This window comes from Suncus etruscus, chromosome 9 (assembly GCF_024139225.1).
Source record: "Suncus etruscus isolate mSunEtr1 chromosome 9, mSunEtr1.pri.cur, whole genome shotgun sequence".
NCBI classification, from domain to species: domain Eukaryota; kingdom Metazoa; phylum Chordata; class Mammalia; order Eulipotyphla; family Soricidae; genus Suncus; species Suncus etruscus.
In genome coordinates, this window is record NC_064856.1 from 48,881,422 (window position 1) to 48,905,602 (window position 24,181).

At 45.8% G+C, this 24,181-nt stretch overlaps 1 protein-coding gene and 1 long non-coding RNA gene across 2 annotated transcripts in view; one reads left to right on the forward strand and one right to left on the reverse strand.

Annotated features, from left to right (window-relative positions):
- LOC126018357 (uncharacterized) overlaps nt 1-24,181 on the forward strand; it is a 112,250-nt gene that overhangs the window by 18,409 nt on the left and 69,660 nt on the right. The gene's annotated exons all lie outside the window — the stretch shown is intronic.
- SLCO2B1 (solute carrier organic anion transporter family member 2B1) overlaps nt 16,653-24,181 on the reverse strand; it is a 47,001-nt gene continuing 39,472 nt past the window's right edge. Inside the window, exons 10-14 of the mRNA XM_049780275.1 lie at nt 21,699-21,861; nt 19,858-20,021; nt 18,532-18,596; nt 18,170-18,290; nt 16,653-17,105 (exon numbers count right to left, since the gene is read on the reverse strand). Coding sequence (XP_049636232.1) covers nt 16,937-17,105; nt 18,170-18,290; nt 18,532-18,596; nt 19,858-20,021; nt 21,699-21,861 — 682 coding nt within the window. The 3' untranslated portion in view covers nt 16,653-16,936. The remainder of the gene's footprint in view (nt 17,106-18,169; nt 18,291-18,531; nt 18,597-19,857; nt 20,022-21,698; nt 21,862-24,181) is intronic.

The following is a 24,181-nucleotide window of genomic DNA, read 5'->3' on the forward strand; positions in this document are numbered from 1 at the left end:
TGGTCATGCTCATCTTTCTGAGTTTGCTTATGGGCCTTTGCTGCTGGACTGGTCCTCATAAAGCTAATTTGGTGGTAGAAGGAGGCTCCTAAGGTCAGCTTACCTTTGTCCACCAGAAAGCTTTCCTGGATATCTCAGATTTTAGAAGCAAAACTCCAGAGAGTCTCAGCAATCTCTCTCTCTGTGTCCCCCTCTCTCTTTCTCTCTCTTCTCTTCTCCATGTCTTTTTCACAGTACATGTGCAACTGTGATTCTGGATCTCCTGGGTAGCAGAGCCTGGTGCTTGCCTCTTCCATTTCTCACCTGCTCAGCTTCCAGTACAGGTTGTGTCCTGCTTAGGAATCAGGAACATGGATTGATCAGTGCCTCTGGGATCATTGTCTCAGGCCTTTCTTGGCATCTCCTCAAAAGCAAGACCTGAACCTGGCTTTCTTTCCTGCCTTATCTTCCCTATTTCACCTTCTCACATTGGATTACTACTAGCTAGTTCCCTGAGTGTGTGCCATGCGACCACGTTGGCACTCTTTGTATGAACTGTCTCCCCTCTGAAGGCCCTCCTCCAAGCCAGGCAGCCAATGCCACTCATCAATCTATCCTTCCTTTAAGGAAGGATGTATTGGACTCAACAGAAATGAACTCAGGGGGCCGGAGAGATAGCGCAGTGGTGTTTGCCTTGCAAGCAGCCGACCCAGGACCTAAGGTGGTTGGTTCGAATCCTGACGTCCCATATGGTCCCCCATGCCTTCCAGGAGCTATTTCTGAGCAGATAGCCAGGCGTAACCCCTGAGCACTGCCGGGTGTGCCCCCCCCCCCAAAAAAAAAAAGAAATGAACTCAAACTAATGATGGCTAGTTCTGCCTTCCCCAACCTCCATGGAACTGGACCCAGGAGCCTCTCTCTGTCCGTTGCAGGCCTCTGTGTTACCTGGCACAGGGTGATAGTCGCATGTGCCCTCTCCCCAGGTAGCCCTTCTTTTTTGTGCCTTCTATATTTGGTCAGCACCTGTCTCAAAGGGACAACTAGAACCTGTTTGTTTTCTCTGCTCTACCTCGCCCATCAGGCTGAGAGCTTGCAGGCTTGCAGGACTTCTAGCCAGACCAACAGAGAAACTTGCCATTTTTCACTGCTGAAAAAATCCTGCTATCTAGGAACACTCTCAATTTGGGAAAAGAAGAATGACCCCCACCCCACCCACACACACACACATTGGCCCTTTTCCAGCTCAGAGAACAGGGATTTTATTCTCATCAGTAAGGTGGGAGTTAGACCCTTGGACCTAGATCTTTCTTTTCCTTCCCCTATTGTGTTCTCCCCAAAGGCCTGGATCTGGGATCCTTCCCTTTTTCAGGGCCAAATCTAAACCTTAATCCCTTGTTATGTAAGTGAATTATCTACTGTTCCCAACCAGCAGCCAGGTCCCCCCCTCCTACTCCCTCCTCTTTCTCCTCCTCCTAATTGATTTAATCTTCTCATACCAGAGAGGTGGGTGGGGTTGGCAAATGGCGTGGATCAGAAGCCAACACATCAGTGACGTAGGCTCATTAATTCCAGGAAATCTAGGTCACTGATTGGCTCTGAGTTGTCCTCCATGTCTCCAGCCATTTAGGCTCGTGAAAGCTCATTTTCAGCTTCTTTTTAATTCCTCAAGCTCCCATCCCTTGTAGAGAGTCGAAGGTCCTTCCAGACCCATCAGTCTCTCATTCCTCCCCAGCTCCTTAGCTCTGAATTAGCTCTCAAAAATTCCTTATATACCGTCTGAGCTAGAGCACAGAGAAAGCTAGTCTGTTGAAAAATAGAGGGATGTGGAGAGATCCTAGAGTTCCTTTTACATACTCTCCACACTAATCAAGTCTCTGGTTTGCAGCTTCTGTGATAGAGGATGATGTCCACGTCCTACTTGTGTTCTTCCCATCCCCAGGTGAGGTGCTCTGGAAGGACTCTATGATAGTCCTTCTCTTGTGTGACAGTTTTCTATTGACTTGAGACATCGGCCTTGTGACTTCCTCTGGGACCCAGCTTGGCCTCCAGAGATTTAGAATGAACTCAGCCAGATTCTGGGACAAGATCATTGTCACCCCAAACTTGGTTCTTCCCCAGGCTAAAACCCCTTGTTCTCTCACCAGCTCCTCAAAGTTAGAAATTCTTCCTCACTGGATTGTCTCTGTGATAACCACTGATTTCCTCTTTCCACCAGAGGCACAGAGTAGGACACATAGTCCAGGGCAATATGAATACACAGATGAGGCCAAAGCTATCTCCTTTCAGAAAAAAAATCAAGGGACCAGAACAATGGTACAGTGAGTAGGATGTTTGCCTTCTATGTGATCAACCCAGATTCAATTTCTGGTATATGGTCTCCTAAGTCCACCAGAAGTGATCCTTAAATGCATAGCTCAGAGTAAGCTCATAATACTGCTGGGTGTGGCCCAAAGACCAATAAAAAGAGATCTTGATATCAGATTTTAATTGTACAACTTGCAATTCTAAGACCTTCTGGGACCTTTCACATTCTTTGACTCAGCTTAAGCAGCATTAGCTCACCCACCCCCACAGTCATTTCTCTGACATTAGCAATGGAAAGCCTCCGTGAAAATTAGCTTTGTGATATTAGAACATCTCCAATTTTTTGCCTATAATTCTTCTGACATTAATCTTTTCATAAAATCATGCAATTATCCATCTGTTCACCCACACAACTATCTAACTATATCTTAACCCATCTATTCACCAACACTATTGTCCACCTACATATTCTTCTGAAAGACAATGTAGTCACTCATGGTCTCATTCAACTGACCATCCTCCTAACTACCTACCAATCCATTTATCCATTTCATCTTACTTGATTATATGTCCACTTAATCATTTAACTATCATCCACTCACATATCTACTTAGCCATTCACATAGTCATACCTTCGTACATTTCCTTTCCCAGTTAACCATGCATGTGAATCATCCATCCATCCATCAATCCATCTATCCACCATCCATATGTTCACAACTTATTGAGATTTTACATTAAACGATTGTGTTGAGTATTTTCTTCCTTTTTTTTGGCCATATCCAGTGATGCTCAGGGGTCACTCCTGGCTATGCGCTCAGAAATTGCTCCTGGCTTGGGGAATCATATGGGATGCTGGGGGATCGAACTGTGGTCCATCCTAGGCTAGCGCACATAAGGCAGATGCCTTACCATTTGTGCTACTGCTCTGCCCTCTCTCCTCTTCCTTTTTAAGAAGGAAATGTTTTATGTTATGTTATGTTATGTTATGTTATGTTATGTTATGCTATGCTATGTTATGTTATGTTTGTTATGTTATGTTATGTTACATTGAGTACCATAAAAAGAAAACACCTTGAAGATTCAGAAGAAGGAGGCAAATGGGGGCTTTGGACTTTTGGTGTGAGCTTTGATTGAAGAGTAGTATTTGGACTATGCACAGATGCATTGAAAGTAATTTCATGGAGAGATAGCAGTACACTAAAAGAAGAAAACACAACATCTAAAAGCATGTCCCTGTATTAGAGCCAAGTAGAGAGAGTGGAAGCGCTTTAGAATCCTACTGTATACTCACAGCTTGATAATTTTTCTTCTTTTTTGTGACAGGAGAAACTCTCATCCTTGATCATGATAAGAATTCACTTATTTTGGATTAGTCCTATGCTGTTTCTACACAGAGTTCCATTTCCCTCTATATTTCAGTAAATTTTTCTACCTTCTTAAAAATTAACTTTTCATCTTAAAAGAGATTCTATAATTGTCTTGCTGTATGATTGAGGGCAAATCACAAAACTTCTGAGCTTCTCTGAGTTTGCCAATGAATTTCTTTTTCTACCAGACCACCCTTTCCCCTGAGTTTTACTCTGCCCTCTACAAAGAAGTTAGCATGCCCTCATGTTTATTAATTTTTATTTTGTTTTGTATCATTAATGATCTCAATACCACTTGTCTTTAGTTTCCTCAGCCTCGTCATCAGGCAAGGGATTTTGTGATGAGTAAGTTCAGCAAGAGGCATAGCACTGAAACTAGGGGCCATGGATTCAAACCCAGTTCTGTATTATTTTGTTACAAGATCTCAGGCAAGTTGCAGTCCCTTTCTATTTTAGAGACCCCACACTATTAGAATGCTAGCACTGAAAATGACATTTGAGATAATCTAGTACAAGGTCCTACACTCTTTAGGGAAAACAGACTCTTGAAGGGCATGCAACCTGCTCTAAGGACAGAGCCAGAACTAAACTTCAAACATTTGGGGTTTTCCTTATTCTCCCGGCACATTTTCACTTATTTTCATAGTCTCTATATAAATCAGGGAGAGCTTTCTTTCCTAATTTCATTCCTCAGGAAGAAATGTGTGCATCTCCCTAATGTTTTGTGTTAACAATTCTTGCTTGGGTGGGGGCTGGGTGATTATTTAAGAGCAAGTATTCCCAGCCTGACGGAGTTAATTATGTTCATCAGGAAGAGAGGAGAGAAAGGAACAAGGCGCTCTGGCTATCTACTGGGCTTTAATCAAATTGAAAAACGAGGAAATCCATCACCCAGAGGCTAAGGGAGTTTGAGAGCTTGGCTTCCACGGGCGCAGGCCTGTAATGGGCTGGGAGCTGTCCAAGGTGCTGACATCTTCACTTACTGTTCCTTATTTTGGCGAGGAAGGAGAAAAGCTGCTTCAGGCAATTTTTAGGATAGGGTAAAACAAGAAAGGGTCTTTGGACCACCAGGAGTGATCTCTAAACATAGAGCCAGGAGTAAGCCTTGAACACTTTTAGGTGTGTCCCCAAAACAAAAACCACTCAAAACAAATAAAAAACACACAAGAAAGGGTCTTGGGACACATTGGTGAAAGCTTGAACTGATCTGACTCCTGAATCTTCCATTTTTCATTTATCTACCTACTTCAGAAAATGTATTATTTCTTAAGTCTAGAGTTATGGGTTGGTATTAAAGAATAGAAAGAGGGAAGGACACTAGACCTTTTGCTGTCAGGAAGATTATCTCTCACTGCAAAATTGGAAGCACAGTTACTGGCCTTAGGGGAAGATCTGGTTTCTGATTTTAAAAAAGACTTGAAATTTATTAAACAAGTTATAAATTGGGTGTTGTCCTGTCAAGAAAAGAGAGAGGTACTACTACTATTTTTTGCTTTTAATTCTAATTAAGAGTAATTCAGAAGCAAATATGGTTTTGGAGTATGGCCTATGTCTATATGGAACCCCCACTTTGATGGGGAAAATTGTTCTTCTGGAAAGCACTCATTCTGGTTCAACTGGGGCAAAAACTTCACCTATAGTCAAGACCAGGATGTATATATGTTCTCAGTAACCAACCAAAGGACTTATTTCTTTTAGTTTACTGGTGCTAGACATTTAGTATCAATCAAGGAAATCTTTCTAGTAGGAGAAATTTGTGTTAAGCTTAAGGAAATGGAACAATCATTACCAAAAGTTTCTAGATCTTAGGTCACAGCCATACTTTCTCATTTTCTTATATTCATTTTGAAATAATACAGTTATGGGCACAGGAAAAGCTTTTGTTTGAGGAACAGGCTCAGGTAGAAAGAGAGTGGATGGATGACCACAGAGTGAGGATGGCGTAAGGATTAGATAGTGGTTTTGGAATGGGAGTCCTTAGTCAGGGTTGAAGGAGATGGCAATGGGATGATAAACTGGGCAGAGGGAAACTTCTAATGAATGCTCAGGTCACTGAAGCCCAGTGTTCAGTTCAAGTTCCTTGAGTTTCTTTCTTTCTTTTTTTTGGGGGGGGGAGTCACACCCAGCCATGTTCAGGGGTTACTCCTGGCTCTATGCTCAGAAATAGCTCCTGGCTGGCTCAGGGGGCCATATGGGATGCCGGGATTCAAAATATTGTCCTTCTAAATCCAAGGCAAATGCCTTATCTCTGTGCTATCTCTCCAGCCCAAGTTCATTGAGTTTCTGGAGCTGGTTAGAGACACTTTATTGAATCTTGGATAGTTCAAGCAAGAGACTATCAAATTACAAAATCATGGACTGTTCAGCTTCTATATTCACATAATCATAGAAGGATTAGAATATTAAAATCATATCATTGAGAAGAGCAGAACCACTGTGTGTTGAAATGACTTAGTTAAAAAAAGATTATATTTCCTTTAATTCCTTATCCAAAAGTACATATTCAAGAGTCTGAAAAGCCAAGCATATCAGCATCAAAATGGGAAAGAAACAACACTTTATCAACCTCCTATTATATGCCAGTACATACTGTTTGTACAGTGCTGGAAGTATTCTTATATAATCCATTTAATTCCTACCACAAGTTTTAAGCTATTTCTTTTCAGGTATACTCAATGCAGCACAAAGGTTAAGCAAACATGTGCTTGCCTAAACTTTATGACAGGAGAGATCCTACCTCCATTCATCTTCCTTAGCCAGCTATTTGGCAGCTACAACATTCTCCTTTATGTAACTACGTTCTTTCTCCCTGAGCGTCCCCACTCTAGTTCACATCCTCTGAGCTACACCGAGTTAGTCGAGTTAGTCTAATCTCACACTAACATGACAGCTTTTCTGATGGCTAAATACAGTCCTTCCTTCTCTTGGAAAAATTGGTTTGTTCATCATGTAGCTAAAAGTGTGGCAACAAATCCAAGACTATGAGCTGGGAAGACTCATAGAGGTAATCTGTTCAGGTAACCTTTTCCCTACCAGTCAGTAGTGCATATGGCCAGGACCCTGAGATTTAGGAGAGATAAGCCTGTTCAGAATTTGAGACCCAACAGTCACTGGCTGTATAATTCTGGGAAATTAGCCACTGCTTCTGGCTCTACTGTCTGCATCCATAACATAAAGAGAATGATATTGTCATAGCAGAGCTGACGTGATGATTGAAAGAGATAATAAAAGAGAATTCCTTAGCAGAGTGCTTGGCACACAATAAGCAGTCGATAAATATTAGCTATAATTATTGGAGGCCCATAAGTGCAAGACTTGCTCAAGATCACAGAGTCACTCAGAGACAGCAGAGGTTAGACCAAGGACTTCCTTCTTCCCTCTAGCCTGGGGCCCTTTCCATTCCACATATTCCTTCTTGGGAAACAGAATGACCCACGATGAAACTAGATCACTTTGCTAATGGAATCAGTTACAATGCAAATTAAGAGCAGGAGAAACCTGCCATGTAGTGGCTTAAATCTCTTGTTTTCTTAATAAGAAGGTCTAAACAAAGTGGTGATTATTACTGGTATCTTATATTCTCTTTAATTACAACTTTTCCCATTCTGAATATTTTTTGCCACACTGTCAGTGCTCAGGTTTTACTCCGGGTTCTGTACCCAGGGGTAACTCTTGGTAGGGCCCAGAAGACCAATATGGATGCCAGGGATTGAACTGGGGTTGGTAACATGTAAGGCAAGCACTCTACCAACAGCCATTTTGAGTTTGTAAAGAAATTCTTGTGCTCAGGAATGTCATCTCCAGTACCAGCTCCCCGCCCCAAACAAGGAGCTAAGGAGCCAAATACACCTTGTCCTTTTATGTATCTAAAATGGGAGAGGATATTTTCCAAACAAACCAAGCCCGTATTTCTTTTGAATAGTGAGAAACCGCCTCCTCACTCACTCTGGCAAGAGGAAAGTCCTTTATGAGTAACTCAGATTCATGAGTAACTTTGATTATCCCTGGACATCTATTGTCAGGATGAGAATGCGAGATTGGGGATTGGCTCTGAAAAGGGGATGAACTCTCCCACTCTCAACACACTTCACATCTTCCTTGTAGCATAGACACCTCTCTGTCACATGATTGGGCACAACCCAATTCTAGTCACAGTTGACTTTGCTATCCTTTCTTGTTGGACTGCAGGCATTGGGAGAATAATAATGACTTAATGCAAAAGCACCTATGGTGGATCAGCATCAGCCTGGTCTACTTGTCATAGCCAACTTCCACCTGACTTTCAATAATCTATACCTACTGGTTCCACCTTGTTGTATGCCTCTTAATGTTGTATAAATGTGATTGTATGTCCCTTCCAGATTAGATTATAAACAACACTGTTTGCTTCCATTTTGGTAGCATATATGTGGTCATGTCTCTTGAACCATTCATTCTAGGGGGAGAGAAACCATGTTGGATATTCTGCTATGGACAGGCTAATGCCAAGAAAATCTAAAACTATCTGCAAACTACCATCAAAGGCTAGAGTTCTGATAACAACTGTAAGTGAGCTTGGAAGTGGAGCCTCCAGCCCTACTTGAGCCAGCTGATGAGTGCAGCCCTGGCTGGCACTTAACATAAACCTCATGAAATGTTCTAGGCCAAAACCTCTCAGTTACTAATTCGTGTGTCCTGATTATCAGAGAGAATGCATGATAAAGACAATAATTGTCTTAGCTGCTCAGGTTTGGGGAAGTTCTTTACTAAGCAATAAAGAGTCATCGCACGATCTCATTAAATCCTCACCACAACCTTGAAGGAAGGAGCTTGTTTCTCTGATTTCCAGCAAGAAGACCAAGGCTGAGATGAGAGCAGTCACTTTCCACATCTAGAAAGTGGTAGAGCTGGAATTAGCCTTCATCTGTTAGAGTCTGAAGTACAGTGAGCATCACTGTCTCCCCTCATCTGGAATGTTCTGTTTTCAGCTCTGTAGAAAGAGTGGCGTTATTGGGGCCAGTGGAGCTGTTGTCTCTCTTTGATGTGTTGTCTCCTTACATTTTTTTTAATGAGTAGGGTGTTTGTCTTGCATATGGCCTGAGTTTGGTCCCTAAGACCCAGTAGGGTCCTCTAAGCCCTGCCAGGAGTAATTTCTGAGTGAAGAGCCAGGAATAACCCCTGAGCATCATAGGGTTTCCTTTTTTTTTTTTTTTTAATTCTAACCACAGGGGCCAGAGTGATAGCACAGTGGTAGGGCATTTGCCTTGCAACTTGCAGCATGAGGCTGACCCAGACAGATCTGGGTTCGATCCTTGATGTCTCATATGGTCCCCCAAGCCAGGAGTGATTTCTGAGCACATAGCCAGGAGTAACCCCGGAGCATCACCGAGTGTGGCCCCCAAAAAACAAAAAAATTCCAACTATATTAGTATCTACTACTTAAAAAAAAAGTTTTTGGATGATGCCTGATGATACTCCTGGCTCTCCACTCAGGAACTACTACTGCTGACTGTACTTAAGGGCCATATGGGATGCTGGGAATTGAACCTAAGTCAAACACTTGCAAGGCAAACACCTTTCATGCTGTGTTTTCTCTCCAGCTCCTTTTTTCTACTTTACTACTTTTTTCTTCATTCTTAGTGCTGGAGATACAACCTAGGGCCTCACACATACAAGATACAAATCAAGTTCTTTATCACTGAGTTATATCCTAATTTTTGTGTGTGTTTGTGGGTAGACCCTATTTTGTTCTGCATATGTGAATCAGGGAAAAGTAAGTTTATTTAAAAATGCTTTGGAGATTTTAAGAGGAGGAAACCTGCCTCTTGAGTGACCCTGGACAGGTTTTCATCTCTTTCATAGGCATCAATTTTTTTCTCCACTCTGGGGATAATACAGGCCCCTGAACTCCTTAACTGGAAACAAGGAAGAGTTGTGAAGGGACTTTATTAAAGGCACAGGTCTGGGCCAGAGGTGATTCCTGAGTTCAGAGCCAAGAGTAATTCCTGAGCATCACTGGATGTGGCCCCAACACTAAATAGAGGCAGAAGTCTATGATTGTGTATGGTTTGTTTGGAAGAAGGCATGCCCCTGACCTGGGGTTCACACAGTTACCTCTTTCGAAGTGCTCCCTGACTTCCTCGTGAGGGAAATTTGGGAGATAGAAGTGAGAGAAACGGAAGCCCTAGCCCACTTCTCCAGCCTCATCTTGCCCTGTGGTGCTGAGGCCATCCAATGGTCCTGCTAAACTAGTGGAAATTTCCTAAGCCTGCCAGGAGCATTGTCAGCATAAGACTGAACCTTATCTGTGTGGTTTCTTCCCCTCGGACACTATTCCTATTCTCCAACTAGTGTATTCCTCCTCATCTTTCAGGACTCAGCTTAGATGTCCCCATTTCTAGGGTGGCTCTGCTGACCTGGTTCCAGGCCTCCCCGAAGCTCATGGCCCCCAGCTGCCCTTCTTTGCTCAGAGCCACTGTGGTGGAGCTAGCAGCTTTCCGAAAACCCAAACCATGTCATATTGTGTCCTGCTCAGAAATAATCAGTCAATGGAATCATCCATCAATCAAGGGCTCCTCTTTGTCCTCCATAAGATGTCTGAAGTCTTCAGATGTATCTTGAAGCTTGTTCCCTGCCATTGCCTATAGCTGTAGCTCTCTTTCTCTCCTGAACCCCTGCACCCAGAGTGTATCCCAGTTAGGGGTTCTTGGCTCTCATTTCACACACACACCTCCTTTCCCATCTGTCCTCTCCTTTCTCATATCCCTTTCCACCTCTACCTGGGGATTGCTGCTATACCTTTTGGCTCTGTTCTGCCTTCCCCATCTGGGCTGTCTTTCCCAGTGCCCTTGGGAAGATCCCTGGATTCCTCTTTCCTCTGCCACTGCTCCTGCTTGTATTGCTGATCACCAGTTCGCCTGCTCTCACTGGGGATTTCCTATGCCTCAGACTTGCCAGCACAGAAGCATGGAGCACCCACGTAGCATCAGTTGGCTGGGTGGGTGGTAGAGGAATGAATGAGTGAATGAATGAATGGCAAATGAATCTACTCCTGAATCATCATTTCTGGGCCAGACCCAGAAGTTCTGCTTCCTGGGGTAATTCCATTTCGTAGCAAAAGGGGAAGCCAAAGGAAGGGACTGCTCAGAGAGAGAAAGAAAAATCAATAAAAATGTAAATCTGGTTGAGTAAAGCTGTCCCACGCTGGCTGTGGGGAGAGATAAGACGGGGCTGACTGAGCCGAGCTGACAGTGGAAGAGAGATTAGGGGACAAGCAGAGCTGCAGGCAGGGCAGGGCAGAGAAAGTCTGTCCCATTGCACGCTGCCTCCACCCTGTCCTCTCCCGACCCTGTCCCACCCTGAGCTACCTGCTCATTTAGTTCTTCCAGGACAGGTACAGGAGAGAAAACCTACTAATGTGGCTGGTGAGGGGCACTGAAAGGGGGGGGGGTATACTGCCTTTATTTGGTCCTCACAACTTTAGGGAGATAAGAAATGTTTCTTCTCTTTACAGGTGAAGAAACTAGATGCTGAGGTATGAAATTCTTTTACCAAGTCATACCAGAAGTGGCAGATTCAAGATTTGAACACAGATCTGACCGATTTTCAAACTCTGCCTTGAAGGTAGGCAGCCTATCTGTGGGGACCTCCAACTTCTGTTTGTTTTTGGGTCACACCCAGCAGCACTCAGGGGTTACTCCAGGCTCTACACTCAGAAATTGCTCCTGGCAGGCTCTGGGGACCATATGAGACGCCAAAATTCGAACCACCATCCTTCTGTGTATAAGGCAAATGCCCTGCCACTGGGTCTTCCAACTTCTGAACTCACATGGTCTGTTATGCATATGTCTGTGTGCATTTCCCCGGGGTTGGGAGGGTGCTTTCAGGGACTCATACTGAGCTTCAGACAAGCAAAGCATCTGCTAAGTCACACCTAGGTGTGTGTGTGTGTGTGTGTGTGTGTGTGTGTGTGTGTGTGTGTGTGTGATGTGTTGTATGTGTGTATAGTGCTAGGAATCTCAGGCCTCACACATGTCACTAAGGTACATTTTATCTTCTGTCTGTATTGATTGATTTGGTTTAGTCTTTAAGCCACACCTGGTGGTGCTAAGAGGTTACTCCTGGCACTGCACTCAGGAATTATTCCTGGCAAGATCAGAGGACCATGTAGGGTGCCAGGTATTGAGCCCAGGTCAGTCATATGCAGGGCAAATACCTTACCATTGTCATATCTCTCTGACCCCTGTATTGATGGCTCAGACTCAGGGCCTTACACCTGCAAGGCAAGTAAGTACTCTTCTATTGAGCCACATTTCCAGGCCTTCTTGTATTTATTTATTAATTAATTATTATTATTATTATTTGGTTTTTGGGCCACACCTGGCGGTGCTCAGGGGTTACTCCTGGCTGTCTGCTCAGAAATAGCTCCTGGCAGGCAGGGGGGACCATATGGGACACCGGGATTCGAACCAACCACCTTTGGTCCTGGATCTGCTGCTTGCAAGGCAAATGCCGCTGTGCTATCTCTCCGGGCCCTTGTATTTATTTATTTATTTATTTTTTTTTTTTTTGGTTTTTGGGCCACACTCGTTTGACGCTCAGGGGTTACTCCTGGCTATGTGCTCAGAAATCGCCCCTGGCTTGGGGGGACCATATGGGACGCCGGGGGATCGAACCGCGGTCCTTCCTTGGCTAGCGCTTGCAAGGCAGACACCTTACCTCCAGCGCCACCTACCCGGCCCCATGTATTTATTTTTTAATGAAGGGTCATCATCAGAAGTTTTAGCTGATTCCCATCTTGTTCTTTTGGCCACACCCAGCAGTGTTCAGGAATCGCTCTTGGCTCTGAACTCAGGAATCACTCCTGGCAGACTCAGGGAACCATATGGGATGCTGGGTATCAAACCCTGGTTACCACATGTAAAGCTAGTGCCCTGTTTGCTGTCTCTTTCAGATTCCCATTTTTTCTGTACCACATTAGCTTCTTGGATGCAATACCCTTTGAGATAGGCCTAGAGATTATGGTTAGGTAAACAGGGTCCCAGAAGGGTGAGTTAGAGAGGAAGAATCACCCCAAAGCATGGCAAGGCTGACAGGGGTCCTCACTGCTCGTTTCTTTTTATTATTTTGTTTTATTTTTTGGGGCCCACACCCGGTGACACTCAGGGGTTACTCCTGGCTATGCACTCAGAAATTGCTCCTGGCTTGGGGGACCTATGGGACTCTGGGGGATTGAACCGCGACCCGTCCTAGGTTAGTGCATGCAAGGCAAATGCCCTACTGCTTACGCCACCACTCTGGCCCCTCACTGCTCATTTCTTAATGCTTTTATTACAGCTCTTGGCTTTTAGCTCCTCCAAGGCTGAATTCTCTGGAACTTTCAGCCTAGACTGACAGGACATGGAGCAGTAGGCCAGGTATTGAAACTTCTCTGCTGCTGCTGCTGGACTTAGCCACCCAGGACTGAATCTAATAGAGACTTAAAACATCCTCACAAGATCAGGGCTGTAGAGCAGATGGTAGAGGCCTTCGCCTGGCCCTGTGTTACCAGCACTGACTCCTGCCTTCTTGCTTGGACTAATGCAGGAGGTTTTAAGCATTGTGTGGGGCGTGGAGAATTGGACAGGTCTTTATCTTCTGCAGATCTCTCCATTATAGGCAGACCCACAGGGAGTAAGAGGTCCTTGAGCAGCAAACTCACTTCCACAGCCTAGGAAGAACATTTTTGTATTTTTATGTAATCAGCGAAGAGAAAATACTTGAACCATAATCAGGGGAGATGGTTAAGACTGTTACTTCTCTCTATTCCAGCTTCCCCTGGGTCCTGATTTCCCATATGTGGCTGGATTGAACCTGGGCATTTCTGAGATCTGTCTAAAGAGAAAGTCTCTCTCTCTTTCTCTCTCTCTCTCTCTCTCTCTCTCTCTCTCTCTCTCTCTCTCTCTCTCTCTCTGTATGTGTGTGTAGATAGATTTGATTTGGGTTATTTTGATATTCTGTAGTTCTCAATTTCTTCCTAGTTAGATAAGTCATGGTGAGCCACTCTGCAGAGAGACCCTGTTCTCATGCACTGTCCCCCTCATTAGGCCTGCACACTGACAAACTTCTCATGTGAAGGTGTCAGATCCAGAGTTCATCTCAGGAAATGTATGTTCTCCCCCTTCCCTGGCATCCTGTTGTGATGTTGCTTGGATGTTGCCTATGCTTGATCCTGAGGCTCACCACGGGTTCCTCACTCTGGCTGCTGTGCTTGCGCAGCACTTCCTGGGGGCTAATTCTTACCTTGTGAAGCTCAGGCCCATCCTGGCTGGAGAGATCGCTTGGGTTAGCACTCTTGGCCATGATACTCATGTGTCTTCCACTTCAGTGCCTGCATATACCTGGCAGTATGCTGGAGATGGATCCTCCGTGAGGTGCTGGGACAGAGCTATCAGAACCATGGAGATTCCGAGGCCAGCAGCAGAGACCACGCTCACAGCCACATGCACATGGCATGCATCCTGCCATGAAGCTATTCCCAAGGCCCTAGGAATATACTTTATGCCATCTACACTAGAGTGCATGTGTAGTTGGAGAGAAAAGGGCCTAAAAATGTACAGAACCAATATGAAGATTTCTAGTCATCAGGGAGAACACATTTTGAAAGAAAGCAAAGAGCTTTGTGGGTCTTATGCTCCTATGATGCAGTTCTTGGGGTCATTTAGGCTATTTCTGCTAATTCTTGAGTGTGTATATAGGGCAGGGGGGGTTCCACCTCATTAAAGGAATTGAACTTGGGGTCTAGTGTCTGCCAGACATGGGCTTCAACCCTCTGAGTTAACTTCCAGCCTTGTGTTCTTTGAGGACCCTGCAAAGTGCATAAACTTCATTTCTCACAAAACTGGACCTCATCCAGGATCTACTATTGATTTTCACTATGCTCTGGGCAAGTCAATTTTAAAACTATTTCCTTGCCTGTAAAATGAGAATGACAATTTGGACAGGTGAGGATTTAGTAAACTTGTGACTTTGTGTCATCCTTCAAGCCGAACAGGTGAGGGGTTAGTAAACCTGTGACTTTATACCATCCCCCAAGCCATTACTAAGAGGAAGTGACCCAGCCAAATAAAAATTTGACCAGAATATAGAGACAGGGCAAGATGTCATTCCCAGGAAAAAATGGCGAGCAATGAATTTAGTAAAACTTGAATCTAAATAGCTGGAAATAATGTGCTTGTTACAAGTCCTAATGTAGTTTATAAGAAAGGATTTTTCCAATTGAAGAAACATCATTGCAAGAATAAATTTAATAATAAGCTGTATTTATAACTGCAGAGTATTTCTGTAAAATCCAGAAGGGAGAATTATAAGCATATGAATATCCTCATCTTGTTGGAGGAGACTTTGAAATTCTTGTCATTGATAAATATGGGCTCAAATATTTGTTATACATTATTGAACATTTAAACCAACCAGGAGAATAAAAACAGAATGACAACTTCTGGACTTCCCTCATCTTTCTTGTAAGAGAGCATCAAAGCCTGAAAACTTCTTTAAACCCAAGAATTATATGGGCCCCATGCATGCCCCAATCTCACAGCTTCTCTTCTGGTGCCCAACTTAGGCTTCTGTCCCTCTGCATCACGGCTGGTTAATCCTAGCCAGGTGGAATATGTGGGAGCCACAGAATAAGTCTTGGGCCACACCAGCTAAAACTGTCCACAAGACAAGGCAAGGTTTGATGCAGAAAATGATCCAATGGCTCAAAACTTCTGCCTATCCACTCAGTACACAGAGCCAGTGCTACTGCCCCAGTCTGTCAGGATAGCCACATGGAATCCCTCAAACGAGTTTTTTCCAGCCCCAAACACAGAATCATGCTTCTTGAGGACACAGTCTCAAATCTTTGGGAGGAGAAAATAGTGAAATTGGGGTTTGAGGCACAGATGTCACTGTGATATGAGTTGGCCCCATCACACATGAGATCTTTCAATTTTGTTTGAGTTTTAGGTCATGCCTGGTAGTGCTCAGGGCTTTCTCCTGGCTCTGCTCAGGGACCAACCACTCCTGGCAGGCCTTAGGGACCCTTTGTAGTGCCATGAATCAAACCCAGTTTTGTAGGCAAGCACCATGCTTGTTGCACTATCTCTCTATCCTCGCATGTGAGAACTCAATAATTCATTAGACCAGCCAGTGTACATTGTTGGTAGAGACCTTTGTATTGGTACTCATATTGCCTTCTGTTTAGATGTCTCTCAATTAGTTCCTTTGGTTTACATGTTAAAAAGATGTTTCCCCATTGCCTCCCCATCTGGCTTTTCCCTCTCCCCTTGGGGTTGGGCTTTATTTTTTCCCAAACAAAGGCTGCTTTGGAGGCCTGGAGGAGAAGCTGCCATCTTGGTTTATGGTTCCACATGGTGGAGCGACTGGCTTGTGGGTGAACAGCTTGTGGTGTGAGTTTCTGGCCTGCTATTCCTTCCCAACTGTGTGTGGATTATTTCCTGTGACAGAATTGCTGCTGGACTGGTGTCTCTTGTCCTACCCAGACTTGGAGCGTGGGGATCCCTCTTCTTCTCTGGGGATTGTGGAAAACACAATCCACCCCCAAGGAGAGGGGACTTGGTCTTTAACACCAGAAAAAGCCCCTGCAATGGCCTCATGTTCCCTCCTCACTAAAGCCCCCCCAGTTGGAGACTAGGCTTTTCCTTCATGTGGATATAGATGGCTGGACTTCATGAGTTGAAGGAGTAAGCTTGTCCCCTAACTTAAGGGGACTCCATGTCTCCTGAAGTAGTGGCTAGTTCCTTGCTCCCCTCCTGCCACCTCTCAGAACTGCTCAGGCCTTGACCTCCAGGGGGCGCCAAATGGTCACTTCTGAGCTAAGGTCACTGTGGCCCCATCTCCATGCAATGTGGCAGGGGAGGAGACCTAAAGCCTCTCTGTTGCCCAGATCTCACAACTGAAGATAGGCTGAACCCAGCAAGTCCATTTCCTCCAGACAGAGAAGGTGGCTGAAGCTCAGAGAGGGTCAGAGTGGCCTGGTTCTTTTGTCCTTGTATATGTAGATCTTCAACACAGGAAAATCTGATTTTGAGCAGCCTGTCTGGCTGGGGAAAAAATAAAAACTCTTGCTTTAGAAGTAGCTGCCATGGCAATTTGTTTTGACTTTCCTAGGTTCAGACAAGCAAAGTTTCGGAGAGGGTCAGTGACTTGTCCAAAGTCACACAGCAAGTTAGTGGAGGAGTCAGAACTGGTGGCTCCTGTGTCAATATGGAATGTTCTGTATGTGGCTGCTGTTGTTGGCAGTATGGGGCCCCTGAGCTCACTCACATGCGGGAATCTTCCGTCTTCTCCTGTGCTGACTCCTGCGGTAGCAGGTCTGAGCTAAGGGTCGCCATGGACCCCTTGTCCTTACCCTGCTTCCTGAGGATAGCCCAAATCAGGATGAAGCAGATCAGGCAGCCTGTCTTGAAGAAGAACTGAAGGCCAATGAACCTGGGAGAGGGAAAGGGATGTTTAAAGTGAGGTCTGCTACCCCTGTCTGTGCTGGGTGCTTGAGCAGCACCCAGTGACCATCAGAGGCACAATAGGACAGTGGACTAACAGGTGACCACCTGGTGATCACTATAGCCATATTTAGGGTTTCAGGGGGAGCCTCGTGATCACTGCCCTGGAAGACCAAGAAAGTGCCTACACAGCAGTAGGGCCCAGGCTAGAAGCAAACTTTGGTATCTTCCTTCCCTGAGAATCAGCCCCGACTCTCATTTTCATGGCCCAGTACACACAAAGGGGCTTCTTTCTCCCCTGGCTCTGGTTTGATTTTCTCCCCCTGGGAAGTCCCTCAGAAACCTCACAGGAAGATACTCTTTTTTTTTTTTTTTGGTTTTTGGGCCACACCCGGCAGTGCTCAGGGGTTACTCCTGACTGTCTGCTCAGAAATAGCTCCTGGCAGGCACGGGGGACCATATGGGACACCGGGATTCGAACCAACCACCTTTGGTCCTGGATCGGCTGCTTGCAAGGCAAATGCCGCTTTGCTATCTCTCCGGGCCCAGGAAGATACTCTTAAAGTGATAGTGTCCACTGCCACTCTGGCCTGGCTAACCAGCCCCTGCACCCAGGCCCTGTCCCAGGCACCATCATGGGTGTGGGACTCTGCATTAACGTCTTCACAGTCCTTTGAGCTCCTGCTAATCAGACAGGGAGACCGAATTTCAAGAGAGGTATTCACATTATGCAGAGCTGGGAGCTTTCTCGCCACTACACCCAATTTCTCTCTTTCTGAGAGTTCGGCTGATCCTCAATCTTTCCAGGCTTAGTGGTGTGGACATGTATGCCTGTACAGATGGTGGTCAGAGGTTGAGATTCAAGGCCCAATATGGCCAGCTCTTTCTCTGACCCTCACTTGCCTCCTCTGTTAGAAGAGGCAACCATGTCCTGCAGTTCCGGAGAGCTCAGCACTGTGAGGTGGATGGAGCCCTGCAGGCTGCTCTCTCTGATGCCCCCTGAGAGTGCACAACACCTTCCTCAAGCCCCTGCAGCTTTCCCTCACCCCTCACCTGTTTCGAAGCAAGTCGAGGTCATAGTAGCGGCAGACAGCGCGGCGGCCACAGTTCTGGGCCCAGTGCACACAGGTGGTGTCAATGACGCTGCCGTGGATCACGGGACTCGGCATCCAGGCTGAAGGAGGAGGTGCTGAAACCTAGGCCTGGGTTCATTCACCCCCTTTGTCCTGACACATCACCCCCAGGGGCTTTGAGCCAGCATTTCTGCCCACCTCCAAGATGCCCAGGATGGTCTATTGTCCTCTGGGCATGGGAACTATAACTGGTTCTGGTACTGGATCCTGCCTGCTCTTCCCTGTGCCCCCCAGAACGAGAACATCCCAAAACCAGGCCAGTGGGTTCAGCAGGTCCTTTACCCAGAATTCTCAGGAGCATGAACTGGATCCCCACAGCCAGAGTCTTGTCTTCCTTCTTCACGCCCCTAACAAGCAGGAAACGGATCACATGAGAATAGGAGTATCAGTCTTCAGGGTTCCAGACCCATTTTCTCCCACTGCCCAGTTCCTTTCTCAGTCTGAAGGTTGAGGGGGTAGGCCCCAAACTCACTTCCTTCAACCCCTGCAGCCTGGTCTCCATGTCCCAGCTCGCCACTGATCATCGGACCCTGTGCTCAGCCCCAGGAAGGTGTTAGCTAGCTCCTCCTTTCTCCTTTCTACACCCCTGGTTCCTCTTCTAGACCTGCCCTCTAGGCCCACCACACAGTACTGTGGTTGAGCAAGGGGCTTGAACCCCGGCCACTGCCTCTTCTTCAGTAGCAGCAGTGGTGGATGTTTCTGGGTCACCCATGGTCCAGTCCTACCTCCTATCCTAGTCCACCCACTTCACAGAGGGAGACTAGCACCAGGAGGGCAGGGGACTTGGCTAAGCTGTCATGGCTGCAGGATGTCCCAGCCCAGACCAGGCACATCCCATATCCATTCTCCCCTAACTCTGTTGTCTGTTTGCCAAGTATACCCCCTGCCCATGCTTCCTATAGCTGGGCTCTGGGATGCAGCTATGTTTCTTTAGACATTTATGAGGGTCTTCACTGCCCTGCACAGTGAAGGGGGCATATAGAAAGATACGGGATAATCACAGTGTAATGAGATATGTAAGTAGACAAACTATCAATAGAAAAGTGGACGGAAATAATTCCAGCACAAAGAAAGCTTGGAATTATCCTGCTCTGGTTTCCTGTATCCTCCCTATCCCACTCTACTGAGACCCAGATGCTGACTTAAGCCTCAGGGGACCTGGGGACTATGGCCAGAACCTCTTGGACTAGGGGCCAGCACTCAGCTTGGACTGAATTAAGTGCTTGTGCCAAAGGACATTCAAAATCATGCACCACGTGCCCACCCCTAGATGAAGTTTGGTTTGTGGATACATTTCCTGGGCCTCTGCTTGCTCCCCTAACTGAGGCAGGATGAGAAGAGATTGATTCTCACCATCTCAATAGGGCGGCTGGCCAGTGCTCCTGCACCCACCATAGCCCAGTTCCTGGGCTGCTCTAGACCTGATGGTTAATCTGACATAGGAAAAGCTTCCTGCCAGGAGGTCACCACACCACAGAGACCTGGCCAGATGGACCTGTGGGGTGCCCAGGAGACCAAGGATACCCTTTCTCTGGCTTCTCCCTCGGGGGATCCTTGATGTTCGAGGAGAAGGACCTTTGGGACGCACTAGCTAGCTCCGGCATTCACCTTAAAATGAGTATGAAGGACGGGGTGTGAGTGAGACTGGCCAGTGCTGCCCCCACACTGGCCAGGAGCATGTAGGGCAGCACCAGGTGACTGCAGGCAGATTCGCAGGAGCCCGCCAGCACACGGCCGCCCCCCGCCACGCAGCTGCAGTTGGTGTAGAAAATCTAGGGTGCAGAAAGGGGAGAAACACTTTTAGCTACTGAGGGCCCAGAGGCCTGTGGGAAGGTGCAAAGCAGCAGGTCCTGGCTGGGGCAGCCTGTGCTTCTGGCGCTCGGATGTGAAGGAAGTGAAGGAAAAGAGGCTCTGAAAGTACCAGTTCTCCATAAACATTCACATATACGTATACCAGTCACAATAAACTCACACGCAGTCTTATGCATCCACAAGTCACATGCACTCACATATATTTAAACAAATATACACATATATGATCACAGTCATAGTCACACATTCATATAGTCACACATCACACTCACACAATGGCATGCACACATAATCACATACATTCACATGTACACATGTATATATATCACATACACTCACATAACCACACACAATAAATATATATACATAGGCACTCAGACACACTATCACACATACTCTAATACATGCATAAACTCACACATACATATGTTACATATGCATATATACATATTACCCAAACACACACCTACATACACATTCTTTTGCCTTTTCAAACTCCTGATCATCTTTTTTTTTTTTTTATTTTTTTGGTTATTTGGGCCACACTCGTTTGATGCTCAGGGGTTTCTCCTGGCTAAGCACTCAGAAATTGCCCCTGGCTTGGGGGGACCATATGGTCCACTGGGAGATCAAACCGTGGTCCTTCCTTGGCTAGCACTTGCAAGGCAGACACCTTACCTCTAGCGCCACCTCTCTGACCCTGACTCCTGATCATCTTTGCTAAGAATCAAAACAGCAAAGAATGCTTTAGGGAAGAAATTCATATTTTCCAACTGTTCATTCCATTTTACTACTGTCTTTGGGGTATTAAGCTCTCAAGGGAAAACACACACTCTCTCTTTTTTTCTCTCTCTTTGCCAGAAGTTTAACTCAGTGTTTTACACATACAAGACAGGTTCCCTCAGTCTCTAGAGAGGATGTTGCGGAGAGATATGGTACAGGAGACTGAGCAGACAGCACTGTGGGAGCCCTGTGACACAGAGATGAAATGCCACCAAAGAGAGTTAGTGGGTCTGGATCTGGAGACTGAATAGGTGGTTGCCAAGAGAAATGAGAATATATGGAGGAAGCATCAAGTGTAAAATCTCTGTGGCACCCAAGATTCTATCAAACCTTTACTTCTTCTGCCTCGGTCAGAGAGCATAGTGGGGGGGTATGTTCTAAGAGGGGGTGCTGGTGGTACTGAAGAGCTTGGGACATAAAATAAGAACATACTATTCCCAGAAAAACATAGGCCACATGCCTGCCACCCCCCTAACTAAATGTGGAAAAGGTATTGAAAGCATCCATGGGCTGGCAGAGAGCAAACTGTTATTCAGTCCTTGGTGGGGTGGGAACCAGAAGGCGAGCAGAGTCCAGAAGCAAGCTCTGGTCTGATGTATAGACTCTGCAAGTGCATAGTGGGACAGCTGCCCCAGCTCAGGTTCCCTTGAGGCTCTCTGGCATGAGGCTGAGTCCAGGCCAGAGAAAAAGGCTTAATGAGAGAATTATTCTCTATTATATAGAACAGTGCTTTATAATGCTCTCTTGACAGGAGAGACAGAGATAGATAGACAGAGACAGAGAAAACCCAGAGTGAGAGGATTCAGATACAGAGATGGGAGAGGAAAGGCCTAGCCCACTAACCACAAACCCACCTGGTCCTTGCTGGGGCTGTCCAGGCCCTTTTCAGCCACCTGCCCCTTGCAGCCCGCCTGGCAGGGTGTGAGGTACTCTACACGAGTGCTGGTATCACAGATGGGGTTAAAGTCTCCAGAGGGGCAGGCACAAGCCTCGTTGCAGCTCATCCCAGGCTGCGCTCTGAGGTGAGAAAGACTTGTTAGGACATTCTGGTTCTGTGACCTCAGACCCCAAGCTTCCCTGTCTGGCACACTCCACTCCTACCCCATAGCAGATGTCAGAGTTCTCTGCTCCCCATAGAGTACTCATTACTCAGAAGAGTGTACAGGAGACAGGCTGACTGGGAGCCATAGGAATTGCCCCACTCGCAGTGGTCCTCAAACTATGGCCCTCGGGCCACATATTGTATTTGTGTCTGTTTTGTTTCTTCATTGCAAAATAAAATATATGCAGTGTGCATAAGAATTCGTTCATAAGTTTTTTTTTTTTTTTTTACTATAGTCAGACCCTCCAATGATCTGAGGGACAGTGAACTGGCCCCCTGTTTAAAAAGTTTGAGGACCCCTGGTAGGGGCTTGAGCTAGTGCTTGTGTGGGCCCCTCTACTCCTTTGGCCCTTTTCCTCAGGGAGCAGTTTTAGAAGAATTAAATTGTTCTCTATTTCTGGGTGAACCAAATTGCATCCTTGTTTGTTTGTTCATTTGGGATCACACCCAGCAGTGCTCAGGGATCAGTTCTAGGGGTACTCTAGAAGTGCTGGGGATTGGATCTGGGGCAACTGCATTTTAGGCAAGCACTTACCCACTGAACTATCTCACCAATTCCTACATTGCTTCCTTTTCTCAGAAAATTTGGTTCTAAGTGTGGTCAGGGTACCAACTAGCTGTGGAGTTCTCCCACCTCTTCCTTCTCAACCTGGGCCTCAGTTTCTCTGTTTGTCATTGCTGTCTGGGACTCTCATGATCTTCTGACTCTCACTCTGGCCCACTGATTCCAGGTTATGTGGTCACTGCCCTATGGTTTTATGCTCAGAGAACCCCAGTCTCATAAACCAGAGCAAGAGGGGAAGAGGCCAAGTCAGGAGTTGAGGTGTAGGTCAGCCCAGAGAAGAATAGAGGTGGCCCCTGGGACAAGTATGAACTGGCTTAAGTTGGGATCAGAAGGGAGCCTCTCTTCCTTCCTCAGGTGGAAGAAGGTTTTGGGGCAGATGTGTCTGTTTGTATGTGTGTGTTTGTGTTTGTGCGTGTTTATTCATTTGACACTTCTGAAGGAGGGACTGATCTGAATTGAGCCTAGCAGGTCACTGTCCTCCCAACACTTGACCTGGGAGATTGCATTTCTCAGAGTGCCCCCTGCTGGAAGCTGGCTGGATAAACAGGAGAGGGGCTCACCCTCGGCTCCTTGTCCCCATAACTCTCGATTCTGCCCTGTTCTGACTGTGCTCTGTTGGTCCCAAAAGGCTGCTTTAAAGACTATTAGGACTCAGAGCTCAGCGGGTACATTGCAACACGATCAATAAGCTTTCTGATGACCTAAGATGTCAAAGTCAAGGTGAGAGGGAGAAGAAAAAAGAAATTGGACGTGCAGGGTAGACCAATATATATTTTTTTCCATTTGCTTTTAATTATTTTTATTTTTTATAATAATGAAAGAGGAAGCATCTCTTTTTCATAACTAGTTGCCAAGAGTGGCTCTATTTTGGCTGTCTTCATCCATCATTTTAAATAGTCTTGCAAATTCCTGAGCTCTCTATAAAACTGAGAAAGTTTAGATACCCCAGGCCTTAGGCCATAGAGACTAAGAGATAATAGGCAATATTATAGATGGTCAAATATACACATAGTCCCTAACAGCCTGAGTGGAAATGCAGTATGTTTATCTTAGCCATAAGACCTCCCTGGAAGCAAATGAGAATCATCTGATATATTGATAAGAACACAGGGCTAGCAAGATAGTATAGGAGGCAGGGCTCTTCCCTTGCATAAAGTGAACTTAAATTTGAACCCTGGTATCCCATATAGTTCCCTGAGACCTGCCAGCAATGATCTCTGAACACAGAGTCAGGGATCTGGAGCCTTGACAAATTGGAACCCTGGAGCATTGTCAGACTTAGCCCCCAAATCAAAAATCGAACAAAAAGTAAAGAAAGTTTTCCTGTAACACTCACAAAAATGGCCATTCTTAACCCAGTCCCAATTGGGAAGTCTCGCTTCTACTTTTCAATAAACATTTCTCTTTCTGTTTCTGAGTTTGAACATCTTTATGACTCAACGTGTTCACTCTTGAAACTATTGAACTGGGAACTGTGGACCAAAACAGAAACCTGTTGCTCCTGACTCAACATTAGGATCAAACCCAGTTAATCACACTCACAAGGAATTTGATCTACCATACCACTGAGCCATATCTGTGGATCTCTGGTCCCATTTGCTTTTTATTCTTTAACCTAGAAATCATTTCAAGGGTCTGAATCCTTCCTTGAATGAACATTTAAGGGGTTG